Below are 26,945 nucleotides of genomic sequence, written 5' to 3'. Positions count from 1 at the left end.
CCGCTGAGGCGGTGGCGGAGCCGCCGCTCCGGCCCCGCCCCAGGAAGCGACGCGTTGGCGGCCGTGACGTCTCCGCGGCGGCCGGGGGGTTGCAGGAGCCATGGCGGCCCCGCTGGCGGCGGCGGGCGGCGGGGGGACAGCGGCGGCGGCGGCGGCGGCGGGGAGGGGCGGCCGCGGGCCGGCGCTGCGGGAGGGGGCGCGGGTGTCGGCGCTGTGCCTGGCCTGGTACGGGCTGAGCGCCGGCGGGAACGTGGTGAACAAGCTGCTGCTCGGCAGCTTCCCGCGGCCCGTCACCGTGTCGCTGTTCCACATCCTGGGGCTGTGCGGGCTCCTGCCGCCGCTGCTGCGCGCCTGGCGGGTGCCGCCCGCCGGCCCGGCCCAGCTGCCGCCCCGCGCCTACCCCCGCTACATCCTCCCGCTCGCCTTCGGCAAGTACTTCGCCTCCGTGTCCGCGCACGTCTCGCTCTGGCGGGTCCCGGTCTCCTACGCGCACACAGGTGAGGCCCGGGGCGTGGGGAGGGGGTGTCCGGTGGGGTGTCCGCGCGTCCGGTTGGATGTCCCAGCACCGATTGTGTTCGTATGGGGGGCCCGGTGGGGTGACCTGAAGCGCGGTGTGTGCTCATGCGGGTGCCTGGTGGGATGTTCTGGGCCCAGCGTTTGCTTGTACTGGTGCCCACTGGGGCAACCTATGACCCAGCGTGTGCTCGTACAGGTCCCCAGTGCAGCGTCCAAGCCCTCAGGGCCATGTCCCCATCCCCAGTGCCATGTCCCAGTCCATGCTTGTACTGGTGCCTGGTGCCGTGACCTGGGGCCCAGCACATGTCCCCGTGGGTGCCCAGCACAGCGCCCCATGTCCCCGTGGGTGCCCGGTGCGGTGTCCCAGAGCACCAAGAGCCAGCCCGCGTTTGTACAAGTGCCAACGCTGTGACACCCAATGTGGTCTTTGGTGGGACCAGACCTGACCGCCCCCTCCATCCCCAGCGCTCACCCTCTGCTGATGGTGGTTAACGGAGTCAGCCCAAGCTTTGTGTCCGCACCGACATTTTCTTTCCGTTCCCAGTCAAAGCGACGATGCCGATATGGGTGGTTCTTCTTTCGCGGATCATTATGAAGGAAAAGCAGACGACAAAGGTGCGGGCAGGTTTGCTGAGGTTTCTCTTGGTGGTGGCTGCGGTGTGCTCTGCTGGCGGGGGTCGGGAAAGCTCCGCCTTTGTGACTGAAATCGGATCGTGCAGATTTTACAAGCTCCCTTTTCTTTTTATTGTGAACGTAAAGAAAACACGTCTAAACGTTGAGCGAGGTGATGCTCTGATACAGCGGAGTTGTTATTGTGTGTGCTGTAGTCGCTTAACTTCCTCGTAGTGCAATACTAGAAAAGTTGAGCCCTCGCTTTGTTTTTCTATTCTTCTTTTGCCATTCCTCCCCAAATCGCTGGTACGTGTAAGCTCAGTTGAAATGGCCATTCCTGGAAGATGTAAGCTACTCCTCTCTGTTCTGTTCCAGGTGTACTTGTCTCTGATCCCCATCATAACCGGTGTCCTGTTGGCCACCGTCACGGAGCTTTCCTTTGACATGTGGGGACTCATCAGTGCACTTGCTGCTACTCTGTGTTTTTCACTTCAGAACATCTTCTCAAAGAAGGTAACAGTTTTGCTGCTCAGAAAGCGGGTCAGTAGCGTGATCCTTTAGCCGGACACTGTGGATTTTCCAGTACATTTGGGGGTTTTTTGTGTAGTTTGGTTTTTAGTTAACCTCGTAGTCAAAGGAGCCCAAACTAAAGGCTGGCCAGTTTGTACGCTTGTTTTCTACAACTCTTCCTACCTGTCAAAGTTGTTACACTGAAAATTCGGCAGAACTTAGAGTTCTTCCCGAGCCTTTTCTTTACTCAAGAAGCCGTTGGTTTTCACGTGGACATCTGTTTTTCTTTGGTTATCCCTATGGGAACTTCATACTATACCAGTATTTACTTATTTTCCTAATTTATCTGTTATCTGAAGCAGTAATTGTTAGGTGGCTGCTGAGTCTCTGCTGATAACAGAAAGGCTGTTTAATCATGGTTTCTGTCAGGTGTTACGAGATTCCCGAATACATCATCTTCGGTTGCTGAACATACTCGGGTGCCATGCCGTGTTCTTCATGATTCCCACGTGGGTGCTGGTAGATCTTTCTTCCTTCTTAGTAGAGAACGACTTGGTAAGTGTTGTATTGGGGAAACTTTTCACTGTTAAGAAATAAAAGAGGAAAAAAATAATGAAACAACAAGCACACGCCACCAGCCATACCAAAAAAGTGCACTTAAGTGTTTCAGTGTAGTTCCCCATCAGCGGGGAAGGAACTGTTGTGAAATATCTGCAAATTGTTTCACAGAACAATATTAAAAAACCAAGCATAATGTCTTTCGTGAGAATTCCCATCAGGGTTAGGAGAGGGAGCTGACTTGACAGCGTAAATCTCCGTGATTAATAGCTGGAGACGGGAACAAACACACCCAGGATGTGTGTTACATGTATGGAGAGAGATGTTTTTTCAGCTGGTAGTTGCATAATGTAACATATTTGGGTGCTTTTTTAGAGTTAAGTTGCAGATATTCTTCCTATCAAAGGCAGGTAAGAAGTGACTCAAGTTGTATTTGTGTTTCTTTGCTTCTTATCCGAAACCTGAGATAATGTAGGGTTTTCTTTGGTAATCTTTATCTTTACGACAGAGCACGATGTCTCATTGGCCCTGGACCTTGATGCTGCTTATAATCAGTGGATTCTGTAATTTTGCCCAGAATGTCATTGCCTTCAGTATTCTTAACCTGATCAGCCCACTAAGTTACTCTGTCGCAAATGCCACAAAAAGAATCATGGTCATCACAGTGTCCCTTATAATGCTTCGCAATCCGGTTACGAGCACCAACGTCCTGGGCATGATGACAGCTATTCTAGGGGTCTTCTTATATAACAAGGTAAGGGTTCTGTTGGTTTATTTGTTCAGGAAACTCACTTGAAACAGCCCAGTAGCTTTGAATTCTTTTTTTGTGCAAGTTTACACAGCTAGCAGAGCAAAAATGTAGAACGTGTGGCACAAAACTTCACTGCAGAGAAGGGCCATGTGTCACCCAGGTGAAGTGCTCGGGTGCTCGGGTCAGGCCCAGGGTCTCACATACTTCAGTTTTGATCTTAATATACCCTTGAACAATGAGCAGTGTAGGGGAAAGGGACCCGGGCGTCCTGGGGACAGCAGGGTGACCATGAGCCAGCACTGGGCCCTTGTGGCCAGGAAGCCAATGGTACCTGGGGTGGGTTAGAAGGGGGTGGTCAGTAGGTCAGAGAGGTTCTCCTGCCCCTCTGCTCTGCCCTGGGGAGACCACACCTGGAATATTGTGTCCAGCTGTGGCCCCTCAGTTCCAATAGGACAGGGAACATTCCAACCCGCCTGGACACCTTCCTGTGTAACCTCATCTGGGTGTTCCTGCTCCATGGGGGATTGCACTGGATGAGCTTGCCAGGGCCCTTCAACCCCCGACACTCTGGGATTCTGTGAGATGGGAAATAACTTGCTCAAATCTCTTTCTTTCCTAGACAAAATATGATGCAAACCAAGAAGCAAAGAAGCAGCTACTTCCAGTTACAACTGCAGACCTTGTGAATTTGGACCGGCATCGAAACACTCCTGAAAAGTCTCCGAACGGACTGACGGCATTTGCACAGCATGGAGACTATCAATACGGTCGAACAAATATCTTAACAGACCACTTCCAATATAATCGGCAAAACTACCCAACTACCTACAACTTAAATCGTTTTGATATATAGAATCCTGGCAAACAGGTACAGACTGTGATATCAAAGTGTCCCCAACATTATCAGAAACTTTTAGTACATCTGTGAATGTAAAGCCATTTTCTTGTCCAGGTTTTGCAGAAGGGGAGATGCATGTGTAGGGAAAGCGGTACCGACCTTCACCTTCTGCTCAGCACACCTTGAAACGTGAAACAGCCCAGATCTGGCACTGGAACCAAACGCGGAGTGTAGCTCTTGTACAGAGATTCTGGAGAAATGCACGTGCAGAAGTTCAGAGTAAAATCTCTGCTGTCACTCCTTTTCAGAGTCTGTCAACTGATTCTTCTTTTGGCAGCTGAATTCTGGCCAGTATTTTGTTTCCACGCTGGTAACATCACCTTTAATTTGTTCTCTGATACGTTTTAATGATACTTTCTTTTAATGAAACTTTCAGAAAGCAGTGAAAGCAAGGCGTGCTTCTGGTTGTCAGGATTTGTCCATCTGAGGAGGTTTGACTTTATCTGTCAGTTGCAGACAGGCGAGCTGAATTCATCTCGAGCAACTGCGAAACTTCCTGTGGGTATTTGTGACTTTGTGCCTACGCCATCAGTTTTCGATGACAAACCAGAAGCGTTTCTGAAAGAGCAGACGGTAGAAAGATCGATCTCTTCCAGAAGCCTCCTCCAGGCCTAGAGAAACACAGTTCTCTAAAATCACTGTTGTCCCAGTCACTGTAGATAACAAACTGCGCTGAAGACCGTAATTGTTTTCTGAGTAATGCAGTCCTGTAACTCCAGACATTGCTCTTCTCGGCAATACAGAAAACACCTTCACAAATAAAGTGTTTGGAATAATATGGATTTTTTCTGAATGTTTCAAAAGAACTGATTCAGTTAGTATAAATACTTCTTTCCAGACAAGTTGGTTGTTGTGTGTCAGATACCACCTTTGCGCATGAGCGGAATGAAACCAGCTGAGCTCGGGTTTCACTGAATCAGAGCGTTACTGTTATTCCTTTAGCAAAAGATTTTGGGGCCCTTTAACAGAAAAGCTGTTGTACGGTGACATTCTTGATAGCATAAGTGTTACTTTTTTACTAGAGAGGTATTAGATACCAGCGACAAAATTTAGGGTGCGATACAGAACGCTCCCTCCACTTATTTATTGCTTGAAAAATGACCATTTCCCCGATTGCGAGATGATTTGGCTCCTTTCTGGATAAGAAAGAGTTTATTTTTGAGTGCAGAGTCAAGCTGATGTTATTCTCTTGGCCGACCGTGGAGGCAGCTCTGGAGGTTGGACGGTACCAGAGGAAATGCTCCTTTGGAAGCTTCAGAGGTGGTTAAATACGCTGCTGATGTTTGTGAGCAGGACCTCCTTGACTCGACTGGGGTGGGATCGGCTCATGTTGCCTTCGAGCTTGGGCTTTTGGTTGAGATCATCTAAATAAATTATTCCCCATCCCCGGTTAACAAGAAAATGAGGAAAAGTATTTTTCCAGATGAAATTGCTTTTGCCTGTTCCAGTATTAAATTACGTCTAATTATTTATGTTTTAATATGGGGAAAGTGCAAAATGTGTATTTCTAAGGCTGGCTTCCCAATATTTCTGTGCTTTAACACTCAGCTTTTCCTGTCAAGGGTTCGGTAGCAGGTGAGGGCTTTCTGTTGAGAATCCTGCATCCCAAATCCTGGTGTGGGCTCGTGGCCTCGCTGTGTCCCTGCGACAAAACCACCAGAGCTGAGAGCACAAAGGGACTGCCCCACATGAGAATGTCGTCCATTTGGGGCCGGGAGGGCGAGTCTGTTCCCCTGGAGACGGCCGGGCCGCGTCGGGGCTCTTCTCCTGCAGGCCTGTGGTTGGCAGGGATCACTTGGCGTGGCAGAACATGTAATTAAAGCGGTTACGTGAATCGGTTTTGCTGAGTACCTGAACCCAAGTCCTTAAGCAATATTGCCCACGTTCAGGTAAAGGAAGTTTCTGATTCTGTTGTAATATATATATTTTAACCTTGGACCGCTGCGAGATTTTGTTTGGCAAGGCAAAACACTTGTTTTAACATGGTTTGTAAATTAATGACGTATTTAACGATGTACATAGGTCTGTAGAAAGTACGGAAACACTGGAATAAAAAGGGCATATCTAGACAATGGTGTATAATGACCCTGTTATTAAATCCATGTGAAGGGGTTTGGGGTTTTTTTGGTGCAAGAAGCTTTGGGAGCGCCATACGTTAGTAGCAACGGCCACTTGTGAGAAGTCAGGTTAATTTGTAGCCGTGTGGGGGCCATACGTTACCGGACGGATACACAGACAGAAACTACAATGATTCAACTGCCCTGACTGGGGTTAGGACGCTGCTCGCTGGTGTCCTTAGAAATGTTTTGGTTTCCATTGTGCCTTGTACCTCTTGTGCAAAGCCGATCCCATCAGGACTTTGCTTTTGAAGGAAGGTTTTCCTGAATCCAGCAGGTAGGTAAATATGATGTCATTTTAATCCCACTTGGAAAAATAATGGAGTATCGGGTGCAAAAGGAAAGTTAAGGTAAGAACCAGAAAGAAACTGAACGTTGCTAAGTTGGACTCCTTGATCTCGGCGGCCGGCGGAGCGGCTGTGTGTCGGGCCCGCCCCGGCGCCGCTCCCCGCCGGGGCCGCTTCTCCCCTCAGGGCGCTGAGGGCGGGAACGTGGGGAGAGAAACGGCCGCGCGTGCCCTGCGCCGTCTCCATAGCGACCGGGCCGTAAAGCGCGGCTGCGCGTGCCGCCTGGCCTCTCGCGGCACTTCCGGCCGGTGCGGCCTAGCGGCGGCGGCGCCCCCGTTGTCCCGCAGCCATGGAGATGCTGCTGCCGCCCGACGGTGAGCGCGGCCCCGCCGGGCCGGGGAGGGGCCGGGAGGGCGCGGGGGAGAGCGGGGAGGCGGCGGCGGGGCCGGCGGGGCCTTGACGGCGCTGCCTCCCCCACAGACCAGGAGCTGCGGAATGTCATCGACAAGCTGGCGCAGTTCGTGGCGCGGAACGGGCCCGAGTTCGAGAAGATGACGATGGAGAAGCAGAAGGAGAACCCCAAATTCTCCTTCCTCTTCGGGGGCGACTTCTACGGCTACTACAAGTACAAGCTGGCCCTGGAGCAGCAGCAGCGTGAGTGGGCCCGCGGGTTGCGCGGGTCCCGGGGCCGCGCCGGGCGCTGCCCCCCCGGCCGCCGGTTCGCGGCCCCGCTCGGCCCGGCTGCCGGAGCGGCCTCCTCCGTCCCGGCCTCGCTCTGCCCGGCCAGGACCGGTTTGCAGCTTCGTCCTGCCCTCGGAGCCCCGCCCGCGGCTCTTCCGCCTCCCCGGCGGCGGGTTTGGAGCGCGGCCGGGCTGCGGGGCCGGGACACCGAGCTCAGCACCCCAAGAACACGGCGGTTCAGCCCCCAGCTCCGGGGGCTGGTCCTGGCACACAGAACCCCAGAGTGTCGAGGGTTGAAGGGCCCTGGAAAGCTCATCCAGCGCAATCCCCCATGGAGCAGGAACACCCAGATGAGGTGACACAGGAAGGTGTCCAGGCGGGTTGGAATGTCTGCACAGAAGGAGACTCCACAACCCCCTGGGCAGCCTGGGCCAGGCTCTGTGTTGGCATCGCTCCTCTCAGAGTGCACAAGGAGCTGCTGACACTCCTCTCGTGCACCATGCAGCCAGGATTTCCTTTTGCCTTAAGCAATGACATAAAGAGCAAGGGTCTGGTTTGGAACCAGTGTGATTTTTGCGTGCAGGCTGGCGGTAGCAGATTTCTTTGGGGTTTACTGTAAAATTGTATTTTGTCTGGTAGTGTTGTGCAAGCAAAGTCAAGATATCGAAGCTACCACCCAGATCCAGCCACTGCCACAACCGTCGCTGCCCCCGGCTGCGCCTCTCCCAGCTCCCCAGGGCACCCCGTCCGTGGAGGAGCTGATCCAGCAGAGTCAGTGGAACCTGCAGCAGCAGGAGCAGCATCTCCTCGCTATGAGACAGGTTGGTTTAAGATAAGCCAGTGGCTGTGAAAAGGAGTGAAGGGGGAGAGGAAGGTTTCCTTCTGACTGGTGGCGGCAGCGCGTGTCGGTGAGGACAGGCAATATTGGCTTATTTTTGTACTGTGGCAACTGCCGTCGTCTCCAGAGAACAGATGTATCTGGTGTGCTGGCAAGATTGACCTTTGATTAAACAGTTTATTTGCTATATGAAAAACCTTGTTGTTTCGCAGAGTGGAATAAATTGTTACTGCTTTAATCTTTGGGTAATGCTGCAGGTTGTTGGGATCCGCAGGACATTCCTGCTTGTGGTATTTTAAAGTGGAATCGGATTAGGGGCGGGAAGGACCTTTGTGCTTTGAGCTAGTTGGTTTCGTAGGCAACGTTTGCTATTAAAGCAAACCGGGGAGTTCCTGGAGGAAATAGAATGCTGAGAGTACGTTCTATACGTTGAGGAGTTCCTGCAATTATTTTTTTCTCACGATGGTGAGATTGGTGGAAATGAACTGGGCTTTTCCTGAGGAATGAGAAGAGTCTTTTCTCATAAAAACCCCAGATAACTGCAACATTATATGTGGTCGCATTGCTTGTAAACCATCTTGGTCTTGGAGATAGCTATTTACAGCCTCGAGGACAGAGATACAGCAGCTTAGTTCTTTAAATCAATCCTGGATGTAAGAGAATGATCGTTTTGTGTCTTTTCTCAGGAACAAGTCACGTCAGCAGTGGCCCTTGCAATTGAGCAACAGATGCAAAAAGTGTTGGAGGAAACCCAGTTAGACATGAACGAATTTGACAACTTGCTGCAGCCAATAATTGACACTTGTACGAAAGATGCGATCTCAGTAAGTGATCTAAATCTGACCCGTTATTTGGCGGCGTTGTGGATTGAGTATAATGAGAATTGTGAGATTGTCTGTGTAGTCAAGAGCAGCTTTATTGTGTCGTGTGGTGGGTGAGATGATGGCTGCTACTTGAAATCTCCCCTTCTTGAAGGTAGTTTGGAATCCCAGGAAACCCGTATGATGTGAGCACATCAGACTGACTTAAAACACTGTACATTTGCTTTCCTAAGGCTGGCAAGAACTGGATGTTTAGCAACGCAAAGTCTCCCGCGCACTGCGAGCTGATGGCCGGGCACCTGCGCAATCGCATCACGGCCGAAGGGGCTCACTTCGAGCTCCGCTTGCATCTCATCTACTTAATCAATGACGTTTTGCATCACTGGTAAGAATTCAATTGTGGGGTTCAGTTGGGTGTCTTGATTAATTTGATGAAGTCTCTCTCCACCAGATATATTGTTAATTTGACTAGGTTGTTTTTAACATATTCTTTTTGGCAGCGGTCTTAAGGTATCCGCAGCTGGCACAAAGTCCACTTTGTGTGTTTTTTCTCCAGTCAAGAATTTACAGTACAAATGTAAAGAAGGGAACTCTGCTATGAATCCACTACTTTTAGTACAGAGAAGTTGGGAGAAATTGAACATTACAATGTTCTTTCTCTCTAATACAGAGAGAAAGGCAGTAACTCTTCCCATTCCTTTTTTGAAGCCAGCGAAAGCAAGCGCGGGATCTTCTGGCTGCTTTGCAGAAGGTGGTTGTGCCTATTTATTGTACGAGTTTCCTGGCGGTGGAGGAGGACAAGCAACAGAAGATTGCCAGAGTGAGTATCTGGGTTGGGTTTAACCCTCCGCTTCGCTCCGTCGGGTTAGCGCCAGGCAAAGGCACAAACAGGAGGATGCGAGAGGGCCGCTGGGATTCTTCCAGTGTGATTGTCCTCACAGAGTCAATGTAAATAAAATCACATACAGGATGTGCTTTAATTCATGTTTAAACTAGAGCTTACAAATACTAGGCTTTAATTAAAAGTTATCGTAGTGACGAATGCAGCTAAATGTTTGATGGCTCAAAGACACGTGTTGAAATCCGAGGTCTTTTTGCAAAGCTAGAGCCGTGAAAATGTTTTTCTTTTATTGTTCATCATTTCTAAAAGCCTTTCATTCTTGAATTTATGCAGCTTCTTCAGCTATGGGAGAAAAATGGGTACTTTGATGAGTCAATTATTCAGCAGTTGCAGAGCCCGGCTCTTGGACTCGGCCAGTACCAGGTTAGCCGCGACAGCAACGCTTTTCTGATTAAATATTTTCAAAACAAATATAGGAAATGTTTTCCTTTTTTTGGGAAAGCAAATATTAAATCCTGCCCTTGAAGTTGCTTACAAGGTACGAAAAATAATGTAAAACATAACGTTGTTGTTTCAAATGTTCAATAGTCCGGTTGCTGACACAATCCCAGAAAGCCCATTTGCATTTTTAATTGCTGTGGTTTTGTGTATATTTGACGGTGTGTTCTCTTTTGTGGAAATCAGGGTTTGGTAAAGCGGAAACTAAAGAAACCATAACTTTAAATTGTATACAGAAAGCATTAAAATGATTGTGGCAGCAGGAACTATTCATTTTTAGCATGAATAATGGATGCTGTTGATTTTAGCTCGATTTGGAAGTGAGGCATTAACAGAGACAGCGGGTTTCAGCTTGCAGAGAATATTTTGGAAGTCTTTAGGGCTTCCCGGTGTGACTGGTTCCCCTGAGCAGGTTACCGTGTTCTCCTGCTTGTCCTGGGAGGGGGTGCAGAGCAGTACTGGAGACGGTGAATAAGCAGATCAGGTAACTGCTCTAGGTGGGGTGGTAACTTGTTCTCACTTTCTCTCATTTGATCAGGCAAATCTGATCACTGAATACGCCACGGTAGTGCAGCCTGTACAGGTCGCCTTCCAGCAGCAGATGCAGAACCTGAAAACTCAGCACGAAGAGTTCGTGAACAGTTTGACGCAGCAGCAGCAACAGCAGATCCCAATCCCCCCGCTGGAGAACGAGGTGAAATCAACGCCCCCGCCTCAGGCGCCCAGCGCAGCGCCCGCCTCGGCCCCGCCGTCCGCTCCCGTCACGCAAGCAGGTGCTGACCCGGCCTGGCCCTGGGCGCGGATCGGGGGTGGCGCTGTGAGGTGGGGGGGGGGTTTGCTCCTTTTTCGGTAGCGAGGTGCCGTGCTGGTTTGGCTCAGGCAAAAGCCTGAAACTGGAGACTTGCGGCTGGTGCCGTCTGGTGCTTGAATATAAAAAGAACCAAAGAGATAAATTTTAAAAGGATGAGGGATCCTCTCTCCCAGTAATAAATTTCTGCAGGATGTCCGCGCATCCAGCAAAATCCCAATGGAGCCTGCCAGAGGTGTGCAGGTGTTTTATTAACTGCGTGTGTCGTGGGTGCTCCTAACAGCCTCCCGTTTGTTGCAGATGATGGTAAATCCCAGCTGCCTCTGGCTGGTTCTACAGAATACGACACAACAGGGTCTGGCGTGCAGGACCCTGCCTCTGGTGGACCACGCGGCCCTGGATCTCACGATCAGATTCCTCCAAATAAACCGCCCTGGTTTGACCAACCTCACCCTGTTGCACCGTGGGGTCAACAACAGGTGAGAACCGCAATTCTGGAACAAGATGCAGAGGGAGGTGCAGCTCGGAACGACCGTCTTCGTGGTGAAGTGCGGTGAGGGTTGTAAATCCAGATTCACGTGCGGAGCTTTCTCATTCTGAGCCCAGTTAAAGGCAAAGGATACGTTGCGTTTTGGTTTGTCAACCATCACACGTTCCCTGTGAACAAGCACAAGTACCACGGAGCTGTTTGGTTCAGGAACAGTTTGCTCGTTTCCTGTCTTTTCCCTGAAGCTACCGTTGTTCAGGCTTCGGAAGGTTCTTTCACCTGCACATGTTGCCTGCAGGCTGTATTTGCTTTCAAAGGCAGGTTGTTTTTATTGCATTCTTTATTTTTTAGCCTAATGCCCAGGTTTCTTTTCTTCACCACCAGGGACCACCTCATTGTCCTCCGTGGAATAACAACCATGAAGGAATGTGGAATGAACAGAGAGATCAAGGTTGGAATAATCAGCGCGAGACACCCTGGAACAACCAGCCCGATCCGTCTTGGAACAACCAGTTTGAAGCGCCGTGGAACAACCAGCACGAACAACCTCCATGGGGTGGGGGTCAGAGGGAACCTCCATTTCGAATGCAACGGCCACCTCACTTCAGAGGCCCATTTCCTCCACATCAGCAACATCCCCAATTCAACCAGCCCCCGCATCCGCATAATTTCAACCGCTTTCCACCTCGCTTCATGCAGGATGATTTTCCACCTCGCCATCCCTTTGAAAGGCCTCCTTATCCTCATCGTTTTGATTACCCCCAGGGGGATTTTCCTCAAGGTAAAGTGCGCACCAGGCCAGGTTTTCTTACGTCGCGATGCTGATTGCCATTACAAAATGATTTGGTTTGTTCTTGGTGGACTGTCGTGGGTTTCCCGAGAAACGCTGAGTTTGGGGTTTGGGAAACCGCTGCTAACGATGCAGTAGGAAACACATTGAGGAGCTGGAGTCTTCCTTGCTTTTTGAGTCTTCCTTCCCCGATAGACAACCAGGAATCCAGGATCCTGTTGTGTTGAGAGCGGCTGCTCTGGCCAGGGAGGGAGATGCGCTGCAGATGTTCCTGAGCGGGGACCCGCAGCCAGTCCCTGGTTCTGCCGTTCCGTTGCGTTTCTGGATCCACAAGGCTCTGGGTGCCAAGATTGTATTTTGGGATAAACGCGCTAATTGAAGCACATCTCTGTGACTGCTTTCCTGTCTCTGTAGCTAAATAATACGTTTTAACCTTCCCATTCTGCAGAAATTGGACCTCCTCACCATCACCCTGGTCACAGATTGCCTCATCCTGGCATCAGCGAGCATCCTCCCTGGGGAGGGCCACAGCACCCTGATTTTGGGCCTCCCCCGCACGGATTTAACGGGCAGCCCCCCCACATGCGGCGCCAAGGGCCCCCTCACATGAATCACGATGACCCCAGCCTGGTGCCAAACGTTCCCTACTTTGATCTTCCTGCCGGACTGATGGCTCCGCTCGTGAAAGTAAGTGCTGACTTCAGAGTCCGCCTGCTAGGATTAAAAGATCAAAGCCCCCTGCACAGTGTGAGGGACAGTTTAACGTGGGCGTTTGTGATTTCAAATCTTTCCATCCAGACCGTCAGCCAGAGTTGTTGTGGGGCACAGTGGGCAGGCGTGGGGGGAGGAGGCCGTGAAAACGGTGACGTTTTCAAGCGTTACGTCCTGGCGAAAGCCGTTTGAGCTCATAGCTGAGCACACCGCAGGTTTCGCCAGGCTGAGGCGGGTAGATGCGATCTGCGTTTAACCTCCCTGACGATCCCGTTAATGCTGCGGTGTGCATAGCGCTGGCTTTTCTCATAGAATCACAATGGTAGCGACAGCACGGAGAGCATTGGGTCACCTGCAGGATCCTTGTTCCCGGCCCGTTTTTTAATCCCGTAGTGAAATGGGAGGTCCCTACGCAGTTAAATCTCTATTTCTCTCTTCAGGAGCCACCCCATGACACATGACACCAACGTAATTTGTTTTGTTTCCGGCAGCTTGAAGATCATGAGTATAAACCTTTAGATCCTAAAGATATACGTCTTCCACCCCCAATGCCCCCCAGTGAGAGACTCCTGGCTGCGGTTGAGGCATTTTATAGTCCACCATCTCATGACAGGCCTAGAAACAGGTAAGAGTAGGTATAGCGAATAATCTGGTAAGGAAAATGCCCTGAGAAGCTGTCTCAGACCACCAGCGCCTCCCTCTTGTTCGCCCGTGTTCTTCTAATGCTGAAATGATGCTCTTGTTGTACTGTAAACTGCACACGGTTTGATCTTACACTGGGATTTGTGAGACATCTTTGCCCAGGCCCTTTGTTCCCCTCAAAATCTGGTGGAAATCCTGAAAGTGTCTGTTAAATCAAAGCAGGATGTTACAGGCGTCGGTTCTGTGTGTGGTTGATCTATTGCAGTGAGGGCTGGGAGCAGAACGGACTGTACGAATTCTTCAGAGCTAAAATGCGAGCGAGGCGGAGGAAAGGTCAGGAGAAGAGAAACAGGTGAGAGGTCCCGTGTGCCGCTGCCTGACGAGCCGTGTTTGTCTGGAAGGTGCTGGGAATACCGGGGGGAAATGCAGAGGGATGTTCAGCAACACGCTGATGGGATCACTGAGTTTCAACTTGCTGGAATTTCTGTCTAATCAGCAGAAAATAGTTTTTGCCACACTCAGGTTTTCACTGGATTGTCTGCAAAATCCGGGGCTTGCGTGTAATTTGAATTTGATCAGACGTATATTTGCATTTCTCGTGCTTCTCCCGGGGGTTTCACTGCAGTTCCTCTGTCTGTACAGTGGCCCTTCCCGGTCTCGCAGTCGGTCTAAGAGCCGAGGTCGCTCGTCCTCCCGCTCCAATTCACGATCTTCGAAATCGTCTGGCTCCTATTCGAGGTCACGATCTCGCTCTTGCTCTCGATCACGATCCTATTCGCGCTCTCAGTCCAGGTAAAACGCAGGCGGCTGAATCGCGGGAACTGGGGGGGCGGGAAGAAATCCACCCTGAGGGTCGAAGGAGGAGCCCCGGGTGTTGCTTTGGGAGCTCGTGCGCCTGATCTCGCGTGATTCGTCTGGTTCTCCCCTCGCAGAAGCCGGAGCAGGTCCCGCTCCTCTCACAGCCGCTCGCGGTCGCGGTCGCGATCACGATCCAAGTCGTACTCCCCGGGGAGGCGGCGCCGGTCCCAGTCTCGCAGCCCCACTCCTCCGTAAGCTTTTCCTTGGTTATTCCTCTTTCCACCTGGGTTGGCTGGGCAAGTACCAATGCGGGTGCTTTCTCATATGTTGGGTATATTAAGTATTTCAGTGAAAAGTAGAAACGAAGGTGGCAGGCAGATTTAGAAAGGATTTATATGCTAGATGTGCTTATAGAGAGAACATTACTCTGTTGTGGTGGCTTTTTGTTGTAACAAAACCTCGTGCAACTTTGACGGCTGCTGTGCCTGCCGAGGAACCCTCCCAGTAACCTCTGTGGCAGGAAGGGCGCAGCGTTTGATCTGCCGGGCGCTGAGGAGCAGGTGGGGCGTTCTGGCCCCTCTCGAGCTCCATAGCCGGCAGCTGGGTCAAAGAACAGTTCGGGAGAGCGGATGGGGCCGTAGGGGGTGTTAACGTGTACTAGAATATAAATACCCTTACATTGTGTCAGAACAGGATCGCTTGCTCTTAATTTCTTCTTTTTCACTCGCTTTTAATTTGTTCTTTTTATTTCCTTAGTTCTTCTGCTGGTTTGGGCTCCAGCTCTGGGCCTCCCATACCAGAATCAAGACTTGGAGAAGAAAATAAAGGCCATCAAATGCTGGTGAAAATGGGTAAGGTGCTGTTCGGGAATCTGACACAAGCCAGGAAACTAAGTCGGGGACCCAGCTCCTGGACACAGTGACTCCAAGCACGTTCATGAGCAATTTTCCCTGGGTATTCGAGGGCAGCAATAGGATATTCAGAGACATACGTATACAGAACACGGAGCGGTGTGGCAGTCGCCCTTCTGGGAAGGATGTGGAGCGTGGGGACATGAGTTTTTCGGGCTGGAGCTGATGTTTGTCAGCTTGCAGAATCTGTCCATGAATGCTGTTGAAATAAATGGGACGGTTCATAGGTTGCTTCAGGCCGGCTGTTACCATCCTGCTCTGTCAAACTGCTGCTTGCTGTGGTTGTTTCCAAAATGTCTGTTTGTCCGCAGAATACTAGTAATCGAAAAATAGTGTCAGGGTGACAGTGTTGGGTCCTTTCTGCAGGATGGAGCGGATCTGGTGGGCTGGGAGCCAAGGAACAAGGAATCCAGGATCCGATTAAAGGAGGGGATATCCGGGACAAATGGGATCAGTACAAAGGAGTGGGAGTTGCGTTAGATGACCCTTACGAAAACTACCGAAGAAACAAGAGTTACTCGTTTATCGCACGCATGAAGGCCAGAGAAGAATGTAAGTGGATGTTTCTAAGCAATTTAAACAGCTTTGTAGACTTGACAGTGATTTTGTGCTATTTACTGTAGACTGTAAACCCACGTCAAAATATTAGTTACTCTTAATGCTTTCTAACTTAATGGATACAATTAAAAAAGCAGGTAAGTAGACGTATACTCTGATTACTTAGCGTCTTTTCAGGGGGTGTGTTGTATTCTCATTTCCGAAACACTGATTAGTTGGCCTGCGTAAGCCGCCTCTTGGCTGCGACCCTGAGAGCCCGTGTCCCAGAAGGTCCCCCCTCCGAAACAGGACAATCCCAAGGAAGGTTCAGCGTGGAGGTGCTGCCCAGGACACGAGCACAACGCTCCAAATGGCACTTTTGTTTTGCAGAGAGTCTGTGTCACGTACAATCGCACTTGCCAGTGATTAAAGGAAAGAAATTGGCATGCTAATGAAGTCACTTCTGCCTATGGCTGCAGTAGATCTGTGTAATGAAATGGGTTAAATAAAGCCCGAAAGACAAAGTTCTTATGAGTAGAGCCCCCGTTCCATGAGACGTGTCAGCCAGCGTAGGTAACTGCAGAATGTGTAAGAACTCTTTTCCTTATTGTTTCAGTGAAGCGTGAAACGCAAGACCCTCCACCACCCGAATAAGACTCTCTGAAGAAAGATGTCTTGCATCTTCTACAAAACATTAAACTTGTATAAATCCGGATTAAAGTCTGGAGGAAGTGACAAATGAATTACTTTTAAAACTATGGTGACAAATGGAAAGCTAGGACATGCACTTCAGCACTTGTCGTTTAGTGTTTAAAAAGGCCAGTCGTAACTATGACATGTCTAGCAAGTTTAAGAATTTCCATTTATTTTGCAAAATTTTTTAATTAGTTACCCATTTTATACTAGAACGACTCCCCAGCCAACTCTCCCTGTGTAGGATCGTGCCCCATTCATTCCTGTGGAATACAGACGTTATCTGATCCGGTTGTGTGTTCTCTAGTTCCATAATGTATGTTTATTTCTCTCAAAAGGTTAATTCTATTTGAAGTGGAGGGGTGCTGCCTTGGGATCAAGTCACACTGATGCTGAGCAGTGTATCCTAATGTCTAAATGGGGAATGACGCATCTAGTTCCAGTACAGGTGACCTGCGAGCGCTGGGCGAGCTCGTTAGGACCCACCCTAACGAGCCAACCTAACGCCCCTCCACACCAGCTGCTGCACCCCAGCTCTGCTCGCAACACGAGGGGTCCCTGGCGCAGCTTGTCCAGCGCTCTGAGGGATGTTCAATGCTTTGTAACGGAAGACATTCTTTAAGCTTTTTATATTTTTGTATATACCCTTTAATAAAAGCTAATTAGTTCACTAGAAGAGAATCCATTTTCTCTGCATTGCAAGTTTCTAATGATGAAACGTTCTTGGAAACTTCCTTTAATCTCAATAAGAAACAAAGCCCTTTTGTAACTGTTCCCGGGTCCCGGGCAGCGGTGCGGCCGCGGTGCTGCAGCCCGAGGCGGCGCGGGGCACCGCCGCCTCCTCCGTCGCAGAGACCCTCCCGCACCCGTTCCCTTCATGGTGAAATCCCCGTTGGTTTAGATCTGCTGTAGTTGTGGAGCTGTAACTGTCTGTGAGCGGCATACGCCACCTGTACGTTACCAACTTGTGACTTTTATTGTTTTGCCTTCCAATAAACACTTTTTTTTAAAGAAAAAGGAAAATGGCGGCTCGTATTTCAGAGTAAATGGATTCCGGGGGCTGGCTCTACGCCTCCTTGTATTGAGTTTATTGATCCAGGCTCGTTATACGTAAACGGTGCTTAGATGTGGCCGTACGTCGGGATACGGTATTTCCGACTGTGAACAGGTTCCTGGGGGGCTGTAGCACAGACCTGCACGTCGGCCGTGATCACGGATCTATATGCTGAATGTACACACCGTGATGACCTACGCGCTCCGTGGGGAGAAAGGGGTTTCTTGGTTTCTTTTTGCTGAATGCTCGACACAACCTGACTAAGGGTTCCTGCCCATCCTGGGTCACGTACATGAGTGAAAATTCAGCTATAGGAAAGTAAGTTATGTATAACAAGACCGGTACAAACCCTTCCAGTACACAGTTCATAACTCGGTATCTGTACGCTTTGCAAGAGTTTCTCGTTCCACTTGGAGATCAGTAAATGTAAAATTTATTTAAAATTCAAATATCAATCCATTTTTTCCTCCCGTGCTGTCTCGGTTGTTAGAGGTGGGGATTTGTGAGTCTTGATGTACTGAAAAAAAAAAGAGTCAATATACATGTGGCATCTCTGGCATGTAGAGAAATACTTGTTAGTATTTAATAAATAACAAATCTTCACGTTGAGACACCTGCGCTTTTCTGTCCCAGCAACAGAACCCGACCCTTCTGTTCCTGGCTTGTTTGAGACGGCTAAAGGGCCCAGTAGAAACCCTCATCTCTCCAAACTGGGGCCGCTCCTGACATGTTATTGTTGTGGGCCTAAGCAATAGAGTATTCTTCTATGAAATCCTTCATTCAATGCTACGATGAACTTTACGACCATTATGACTAATGAATAATACACAAAGAAAACCAGTTTGCTGCAACTAGCAGAAGGAATTTACCCTCCTCTCTCTAGGCTGCTGCCTCTACCACCCGTACCTCCTTGGCCTCTTCCAGGGTGTGGTAGTGGAACTTCTCCTTCTCTAGCGACTCCACAACGGATACGTGAAGGTGATGAATGTTCTCAACAAACTGCTGAGTCAACATCAAGTGCTGCTTCAGCATGGCGTTCAAAACGAGCGCCGCCGGGCTGTACGCCGTCAGGGCTGCAAGAACCGAGGGGAAACGCGCTGGGGCAGGTGGCAGCCGGACGGGAGGGGCCGAGCAGCCCCAGCAGCGCTCAGACACACGAAACAGAGGAAAACTGAAGAGTAGGAAACATTTTCCAGTACCTTCTACAGCATCCGTGCTGATGACGTGACTGGCAACAGGCACGGGGTCGACGTAGCTGTTCCCTACAGGTGGGTCAAGCAGCGCGGCCGGGGTTGCTGTGGTGGGGACAAAGGTGGAATTACGGGGTTGGGAGGGGGAAAGTTTCTTTATGCTGGTTTACAACACGTGCCGTGTGGAAGGCGACTTTCCTAACCCTAGACAGAGTGAAAATAAAGGCGCTTGTTTCTCAATCACACCCCAGTTTCTGTTTTCTTCCCCTCAGAAACGGTTAAAGGCCACGTCTGCCTTTGTACATGGAGCCCTAGTGCTCCCCCAAAAAACAAATACAGGGCAACAGAGAGAACTCTACGATGAGCAATCACACGGGCAGTATCTCGTGAACTTACTCTTTGCCCAGCAATAGGCGAATGGCAAATCCGCCGTCTGCACCGCGGTTTCTCTGACAGTCACCCTGTGCGCCTGCCGGGGCTGTTCTGTGGTGCGCGGAGGTGGCGCTGCTGGAGACGCGCGTTCTCCGGAACACGTGCGGCTCTCGGAATGCTGCCCCGGCGTCTCTGAGACGCCTTCCCCGTCTGCTGTAGACTGAGACCTCTCAAAGTCGTCAGAATATTCTGAATTAATGGTTCTCTCATCGTCATCAGAATCATCCTGCTTGTGTCCTGGGAAATCTGCAGAAACTCCACTTAAGTGCTCAGAGATTTCAGCTTCAGTCACAGTTCTCTCAGCGTCCCGTTCGGAAGCATCATTCGCACCAGGTGCTGCACTTCTCATTTGAAGAGAAACTTGGTCCTTCACCACCAGGAATGAACCTTTTTTCGAGTCTCTCTTTGACTCTTGGGTAATTTGAATGTCTGTCTCCTGCAGAACAGAAGAGCTGTGTGTTAGGAGAAGCAGCAAAATACAGCCCAGGCTGCGCCTCCGCCTGTCCTGCCGCGCGTCACTGAGAGCAGATCGTCAGGGAACAAACCGTGGTGTTCCCGCGTCACCTCACAACCTGCGCAGCGCTGCTGTAATAGCAAGGAAATACAGACATGAAAAAATCATTTGGTCGGGTTTCATTAGGCTGAAATAACCCTGATCCGCCCCAGAGCGGGTGAAGTCGCGGTACACGTGTTTGTTTTCTAACACCCACCCTCCACCAAGCAGCAGAACGGAAACATGCGCTACTAGGGAACTTCTGCTTACTTTCTGCTTTAATTCCGCTGCCTCACTGCTGATATTTGGTGCCAAATCATCCAGGCTCAGGATATTCAGTCTGAAGTCTGCAATGAAATGACATTCTCAGGAAAATTTGCATGAAAATTAACGTACACTTTCCCTTCAGAGAGAAAAGTCAAAAAACAAGAAGAATTACTAGCGGTCGGTCTCTCTAAAGCCTTGATTTGGCAGGTTCCCCCTTGGCCCGCGGGTCCGCAAAGCCAAGCTCGCGGCCGTCCCCTTGCCCCACGTCTGCACGTGTTCCCACGCAGACCCGTTGGTGCCTTGTCCCGCTGACCCATGAAAACGGCCCTAAATGCTGTAATTGTTTTGACACCGTAATTAAGTGTCGCCCAGGGAAGCGTAATTAAACTGAACCCACTCAATGCAAAGACAAGAAAAATACAAATATATTACACTAGAAAAAAAGAAACAGATCAACATAGTTCCTCTGCTAAAGCCTCCATTATGTAAAATTACACTACTGAACCCTTCCCAAGTGAGTGTTTGCCAGCAGTACGTTTGTCAGTAGATTATTAGTACCATTCATGCCAAGTCCACTGAGACGATATTTTAGAAAACGTACCATATGAGCTGCTGCTGATTGAATCTTCTCCATCAGCTGCTTCTGAAAACAATTCATCTAGTGATTTTATTTCACTTCTCTCACTCTGAAGTGACACTTGGCTTTGCTTCGTGTCGCGTGTTGCAGGCAGAGTCACCTTTACAGAAGCCGGTGGCGACTCAGAGCTCGTTTTACGTTGTGCTGCTGGGTTTCCGCTGGCTGGTGCGGAGTTAACTCTACCAACAGCACTTTTCTCTGGGTCTTTGCTGCGAACCAAAGATGGTTTAGATCCCTCTGCCAGGGAAACTTCTTGATGGGACGGAGGAGCCATTCCTGATGGAACTGGAGTCTTACCCCTCTGAAGGACGTGAAAAAGAGATTCACATGTTACTTCATTTATTATCTGTAGATCACTAAAAAAGAAAACAAATTACAACGGGTAAAAAATGCGGATTGAAGCTAAATCATATCATGAACAAGCCACAAATGCAAAATTAGCATTTCGTTTCTGGTTTTATCTAAATAAAAGCAATTTACCAATTTAACACAATTTCGTAAAAGTGTAAATAAAAAAGCATAATCCAGCACAGTCTGTATTTACCTTTCTACCCCGTTGAGAATCACTTACAACAGCCCTCCGATTGGCATTGCTGCTGGAAAACTCCAACGAGCTCTCCGTCAGCTCTCTCATGTCCTCGTCACCACTATCCAAACGAAGGTGCTGCGTAACCACGACATTCCTTTTAGGGCTCTGGATGTTCTCCTCTTCCTTCAATCCGGCACTACCGGGTGTTTTATTTCCACCGGTGGCAGCAGCATTCTTCAGGCGCCTCCTGCCCCCCGCACTGTGTTCACGACCGGCAGCGGACCGGGACGACTCTCCACCCGAAGGCTGCTGGCCCGCAGTGTTCTGCGGGTCCGCCTGCTTCCTGCGGTTCGCGATCCTGCCCTCCAGCTGCGCCGCTCTCCGCAGCGCTGGGCTGCACCGCGCCGGGGAAGCGCTGCCCGGGCTGCTCCGTCCCCCGAGCCCGCTCGCTGCCCGCGCAGCGCTCCCCGGCACCGGGCACCGGGGGCTGCCAGTGCCGCTGCGCGCCTTTAGAAACCTGCTGCTGCAGAACGGAGCGACTCCAGCTCTCTCCAGCCCCGCGTCACCCGCCGGGCGGACTCCACCGGGCCGGGGAAGGCCGCTGAGCCCGGCGGTGCTGGTTCTGCGGGGAGCACCGCCGCGTCCCTGCCGAGAGGAGGATGCAAAGAGTCCTCAGCGGGGGAGGCGGGCGGCCGGCTCAGCTCCCCGCGCCCCCCAGGGCCCTGCCCTCAGCTGAAGCACCGGCCCGGGGCCCGCGGCGGCCCAGGTACAGCGCGGCGGCCGGGACGGGAGCTGGCGCCTCACCTGCCCTCCGCCCGCGGGCGCCATCTGCGCCCGAGCGATCGCAGCCATCCCGAACGGAGCGCCCCCGGAGCGGAGCGCCCGGAGCGGCGGCAGCCGCGGCTCCCTCAGGCCGGGGCAGGAGCGCCCGGCGCCGCGCCGCGTCCCAGACGCCGCGTCCCAGACACCGCGACCCGCCAACGCCCCGCCCCTCATTGGCTCCCGCGCGGATCCCTGGGCGTAACCAGCCAATCACAACAAACCACACTGCCGCCGTCACGTGAGCGCGCCGACTACACGCCCCAGCATGCATCTCGCCGCGCGGTCACGTGGGGCATCCGGGGGCGCTAAACCAATCTGATCCCGTTGCATAATAATTAGGAAAGCGCAGCCAATCAGAGCCCGTGGATCAAGGGCGGGACCCCGAAGGCGCGAAGATGAGGGGACGTCGTGGTGTGGAGGAGATGGCGGCGCGGGGACCCGGAGGCCGCGCTGGAAGCGCTTCGGCCGTTGTCGCGCTGGGGCTGGTGCTGCTCCTCGGGGCCGCCCTGGGCCCCGCCAGGGCTACGGTGTATTTCCAGGAGCAGTTTCTGGACGGAGGTTTGGCGAGGGCGGCGGGGCGGTGAGGGTGCGCGGTGGTGGGGAGGGTCGTGTCCCCCGCCTTGTTGTACCGTGTTTAGTGACTCCCTCTTGTGTTGCTGGTACCGGCGCTGCGGGACAGACAACTGGCAGAAGAGGTGGATGTATTCTGAGTACAAACCGGGCCTTGGGAAGTTTAAACTCACTGCTGGGAAGTTTTATGGAGATCCAGAGCGAGATAAAGGTGTGTGCGCTTCATTCAAAATTTGCTGTGGGAGCCACCTCAAGAGTTGGGAATTTGCCTTTCTAGATGTGCTGTGTGTGGCAATAAAGGTATTTTTTAATTGCAAATGGAGACAAATGTAAGTTTGACTACTGTGCTGATATCTTCACAGGTTTACAAACTAGTGAAAATTCCAAATTTTACGCCATCTCCTCACGATTTAAACCATTCAGTAACAAAGGGAAGACTCTGGTCGTTCAGTATACTGTGAAACACGAGCAGAAGATAGATTGCGGTGGGGGATATGTTAAAATTTTTCCCTCAAATTTGGACCAGAAGAACCTAAATGGAGATTCGCATTATTACATCATGTTTGGTGAGTTTAGAGTTCTTTCGTCATTACTAGAGCACTAACGCTGCTGTTGTGCAGTTCTAAGGTGCCTGTGAAAGTGGCTGAAGAAGCATAAAGGAAGGCTGTCTTGAAAAAACAAGGATGTTGTGGCTGCAAGGAGTTAGTTCTTCCACACTTGAGAGACCTCTGCGTATTAATAAAATACATATTTATGCGAACATTCTGAGCTGATTGGAAGGATGTAACAGAAAATGGTCGGAGTGTTTTTATAACAAAGGTGGTTGTTCAGCAGGATTTGTGGTTTTTGAAAACCTTTAACTGTAGCTGCATACCGTGGGCCGTTATCTGCCCTGATGGACTTGTCTTAGCGTCCAGCGATTCAGTGGAATTTGTACACTTGTCTGTCGAAGTGAAATGTGTCATTATGTATCTGATATTGTTATTCGCCTTGTGCCGGACACAGCTTTTCTTTTGCGTGGATTTCTGTTTTCTGGGTTTAGTTCTGTTACAGAACTGCACCCCAAGCTACACAAAATCTAATTCTAAGGTAGATTTGCAGACTGTGAGTAAAAGTCCATTAAAAATTCCATTACAAATGGAACGGGAGAGGTGCAGTGTTGGAAGGAAAAGGTGAACCACCTGTATTTTTCTGTAGAGAAGCTAAAGATACAAAGCTTATGATCTCTTTGTTGTAGGGCCAGATATTTGTGGATCTGAGACAAAGAAAGTCCATGTTATTTTAAATTACAAGAATAAACACCATCCGATCAAGAAACTGGTCAGATGTAAGGTAAATACACATTGCAAAGAGACACGAGCTCGAAAATACACAAGTTACAGGGATATTAGGAAAAACCAAACAAACACAACAGAAACCCTGAACAACCAACATGTTCCAAACATGTAACACCTTTCCACTTTTCATCGTATCTTAAAAATCATGTTAATTTGGTGACTTGAGGTATTTCTTCATTCACTGTATGCTGATACAGGACAAAATAAAGCTGCAAGGGTGCTGTATGTGATTAAGAAATGTACGTCTTCGTGTTTCTTAACTGAAACCTTAATTCCACTTGTTCAGAACCGATGGGAGGACTGGAAAATAGGTGTGAAAAATGGCATTAATTTTCTACCTCTAGGAGACTTGGGGATTATTTTTTCTTACTGCGGCTTGTGAAAACTCCGTTAGACGTTGGTTTCTAGTTGTGGCGCGAGGCAGTTCCTGAGGGCGGCGTTTAAGGTTCTTAAAAAATGTCCTTGTGTTTTTAACACCCAGGTTGATGGATATACACACTTATATACTTTGATTATAAGGCCAGATCAGACTTATGAAGTAAAAATTGATAACCAAATGGTCGCATCCGGCAACTTAGAAGATGATTTTGATTTTTTGCCACCAAAGAAAATTAATGATCCCACAGTGAGGAAACCCACTGACTGGGATGATAGAATCCAGATCGATGATCCAAATGACACCAAACCTGAGGTGATGTGCTCTCCTTATTCTGCATGACTGGATTATTTCACTTCTACTGAGTGCACGTTTGATCTAGTTGAACTCTGCGCTAGTTTACTTTCTTAATCTTTTTAAAGGATTGGGATGAACCTGAATACATCATGGACACCAGTGCTGAGAAACCTGAAGACTGGGATGACGCTGTGAATGGAGAATGGCATTATCCTATGGTCAAGAATCCTCTATACAGGGTATAAATAATTTCACAGAATCCCAGAGTGGCAGGGGTTGAAGGGCCCTGGAAAGCTCACCCAGTGCAATCCCCCATGGAGCAGGAACACCCAGATGAGGTTACACAGGAAGGTGTCCAGGCGGGTTGGAATGTCTGCACAGAAGGAGACTCCACAACCCCCTGGGCAGCCTGGGCCAGGCTCTGCCACCCTCACCCCAACAAGTTTCTTCTCAAATTTAAGTGGAACCTCCTGTGTTCCAGTTTGCACCCATTGCCCCTTGTCCTGTCACTGGTTGTCACCAGAAGAGCCTGGCTCCATCCTCCTGACACTCCCCCTTTCCATATTGATCCCCAGGAATGAGTCCCCCCTCAGTGTCCTCTTGTCCAGCTCCAGAGCCCCAGCTCCCTCAGCCTTTCCTCACACGGGAGATGCTCCACTCCCTCCAGGATTTATGGATGTCCAGATGGCCTGACTGCTCCCTATCCCAGTCCTCATCAACCAGGCAGACTCCTCCACTGTCCTGCCCTCCTCTGGGGCCTCAGCGGTGCGGGATCCTCAGGACAGCCTCCGGCAGAGCAGACAGAGACAAATCCTACGTATCTGTGACACTTGAGCAACGTTTCTTTGCCTGACTACTCAGAACATGTATTTTTTCCTAGGGGGAATGGAAACCGAGACAGATTGATAACCCAAATTATAGAGGGGTTTGGCCTCATCCGCAGATCGACAATCCAGATTACTGGCCAGACTTCAGTATCTACAGCTACGAAAATATTAGTGTCATTGGACTGGATATCTGGCAGGTGAGATGCCCTTATTGGAAACTCATGAACCTTTTTTCTCACTGTGTGAACAGCAACCTCTTTACCCCTAGCATATAGACATTGTATATTGGTTTGGGATCTTAGGGACCTGTGTGTTTGGGTTTTTTTCCCCTCTTTCTTCAAAGGTGAGAGCTGGCACAATTTTTGACAACTTCTTGATAACAGATGATGAGGTTTATGCAGAAGACTTTGGAGATGAAACATGGGGAGAAACAAAGGTAAGGTGAAATTCTCATGTCTGTTTTGGTTCTTTTTTTACCCCATTTTAAAAATCTCCTGTCTAATCTGACGAAGAACCTCTCGGTGCATAAAAGTGAAATTTTAACATTAGGGTCCTGAAGAGGAAATGAATCTAAAGCAGACGGAGGAAGAGCAGGAGAGCCAAAGGGTCATGGAGGAGAAATACTTTGAGGAGCGGTTTAAGAAAAAGCTGGAGAGAAGCAGCTCTGGGAAGGACAGAGCGGGGGGGCAGACTGCCGACAAGGAGGAGTTTTAGCTCTTGTTTCAAAGAAGTTCACATTTTTCACATAAGGATTTTGATGCTTTGTTAACAGCTTGTTGAAATCTGCACCAAGGGAGCTGTAGTAAAACAGGATTATTTTTTTTTTTTAATTCAGTATTAAATTTTGTGACTGGTGTCAGTTGTTTATAAAAAAATACCGTAACATAGTTAAATTCTCTGTAGAAAAGGTTAATTTTTTAATTAACTGTATCTTGACACTTCTAAAATGTATTGAAATCACTTGTAATAAAGCACTAGGTCTTGGGACTGTTCTACAGTTTCAGGGTTTAATATTAATGTAAAATTCATTCTCATTTTCACTGAGGAAATGTCATAAGCTTTTAATGATATTCCCTTAAAGGTTCAGCGTGTGCAGGGTGTGCAGGGTGTTGCACACCCCGCCCGCCGCGGGGGTGAGCTCCGCGGTGACGGCGCGCCCGTGGGCGTTGGGGGCGCCATGGCCGCGCTCCTTCTGCCGGGTCCCCCTCCGCAAACCTCTCCTGGAAAGTTTCAATGTATCCAGGCCCCTTTTTGCCCTTCAAACATCTGGAATGCACGCACACAGTGCCTTAGTTTTTTTCTGAATAGGGTGGCGGGGGGTGTTTGCAGAGTGAACAATGTGCCTGTTTTGATTCTGACCTCCGCTGTAACTCACTCGTAACTTGTTCCGTCACTTCCCTCATCCCTTCTCTGGTCCTTCTGCTCCTCCGCGTTTCCCCCCCGCCCCTCTAAGAACTCGCGCTATAAATCCAGCACAAACAAGCCGGGAGCAGAAGGGCCGGGGGGTCCGTGGGAGCCCCAGCTCGGCCGGTTTCCAGTTTCCAGCCTGGCAGCGGCTGAGGTCAAATTCCTTCACTTCTCTCCCTTCCGAAACAACTCCGGTGTGCTGGGGGTGAAGATCTTTGCAATCTATTGAAATACACTCAAAGGCCACTGACCCTTTACCTTTTCTCCTACATGCGCTGCTGTTCATTTAGCTCTTCTATGGCTACGGTGACCTTGTTCAGCTTGCTTTCCATTGCTTGCTTTCCCTTTACTCTTTCCCATACTCTTGTGAAGATAGCCAGCTTACTTATTTCCTTTAAAACA

The 26,945-nt window shown here is 50.0% G+C and overlaps 4 protein-coding genes across 6 annotated transcripts; 3 read left to right on the top strand and 1 right to left on the bottom strand.

Moving 5' to 3' along the window:
* The first annotated feature begins 49 nt into the window (after positions 1-49).
* SLC35E1 (solute carrier family 35 member E1) lies at positions 50-4,623 on the top strand. Its single transcript, XM_065042543.1, has 7 exons — positions 50-497; positions 1,061-1,131; positions 1,504-1,641; positions 2,068-2,193; positions 2,705-2,950; positions 3,567-3,815; positions 3,900-4,623. The coding sequence occupies exons 1-6, from the start codon at positions 101-103 to the stop codon at positions 3,798-3,800; spliced, it is 1,212 nt and encodes a 403-aa protein (XP_064898615.1). The 5' UTR covers positions 50-100; the 3' UTR covers positions 3,801-3,815; positions 3,900-4,623.
* Positions 4,624-6,467: 1,844 nt separating this feature from the next.
* On the top strand, positions 6,468-16,986 carry CHERP (calcium homeostasis endoplasmic reticulum protein). Of its 2 annotated transcripts, none has more exons than XM_065042493.1 (18): positions 6,468-6,623; positions 6,730-6,903; positions 7,570-7,751; positions 8,455-8,592; positions 8,823-8,974; positions 9,298-9,409; positions 9,764-9,853; positions 10,467-10,701; positions 11,037-11,215; positions 11,608-12,004; positions 12,462-12,700; positions 13,216-13,349; positions 13,632-13,718; positions 14,009-14,158; positions 14,299-14,415; positions 14,921-15,015; positions 15,442-15,627; positions 16,644-16,986. In XM_065042493.1, the coding sequence occupies exons 1-18, from the start codon at positions 6,599-6,601 to the stop codon at positions 16,646-16,648; spliced, it is 2,697 nt and encodes an 898-aa protein (XP_064898565.1). In that variant the 5' UTR covers positions 6,468-6,598; the 3' UTR covers positions 16,649-16,986. The 2 variants fall into 2 exon arrangements, with proteins under 2 accessions (XP_064898565.1, XP_064898564.1); XM_065042492.1 differs by having other exon boundaries at positions 16,229-16,986.
* A 788-nt stretch (positions 16,987-17,774) lies between these two features.
* C27H19orf44 (chromosome 27 C19orf44 homolog) lies at positions 17,775-21,900 on the bottom strand. The gene is made up of 8 exons (XM_065042518.1): positions 21,712-21,900; positions 20,923-21,552; positions 20,343-20,679; positions 19,745-19,821; positions 18,946-19,417; positions 18,559-18,654; positions 18,266-18,432; positions 17,775-17,876 (listed from the first exon to the last, which is right to left on the bottom strand). The coding sequence occupies exons 1-8, from the start codon at positions 21,757-21,759 to the stop codon at positions 17,811-17,813; spliced, it is 1,893 nt and encodes a 630-aa protein (XP_064898590.1). The 5' UTR covers positions 21,760-21,900; the 3' UTR covers positions 17,775-17,810.
* A 201-nt stretch (positions 21,901-22,101) lies between these two features.
* On the top strand, positions 22,102-26,133 carry CALR3 (calreticulin 3). 2 transcript variants are annotated; one of them, XM_065042537.1, is made up of 9 exons: positions 22,102-22,287; positions 22,409-22,510; positions 22,662-22,865; positions 23,537-23,631; positions 24,118-24,327; positions 24,435-24,548; positions 25,190-25,333; positions 25,520-25,572; positions 25,686-26,133. In XM_065042537.1, exons 1-9 carry the CDS (start codon positions 22,125-22,127, stop codon positions 25,702-25,704), a joined length of 1,104 nt encoding a protein of 367 aa, XP_064898609.1. In that variant the 5' UTR covers positions 22,102-22,124; the 3' UTR covers positions 25,705-26,133. The 2 variants fall into 2 exon arrangements, with proteins under 2 accessions (XP_064898609.1, XP_064898608.1); XM_065042536.1 differs by having other exon boundaries at positions 25,480-25,572.
* The last annotated feature ends 812 nt before the right edge of the window (positions 26,134-26,945 follow it).

Source organism: Columba livia, chromosome 27, assembly GCF_036013475.1.
Source record: "Columba livia isolate bColLiv1 breed racing homer chromosome 27, bColLiv1.pat.W.v2, whole genome shotgun sequence".
In the NCBI taxonomy this organism is placed as follows: domain Eukaryota; kingdom Metazoa; phylum Chordata; class Aves; order Columbiformes; family Columbidae; genus Columba; species Columba livia.
Note: the sequence above shows the minus strand (reverse complement) of the source record. Positions and strands in the feature narration are given on the sequence as shown.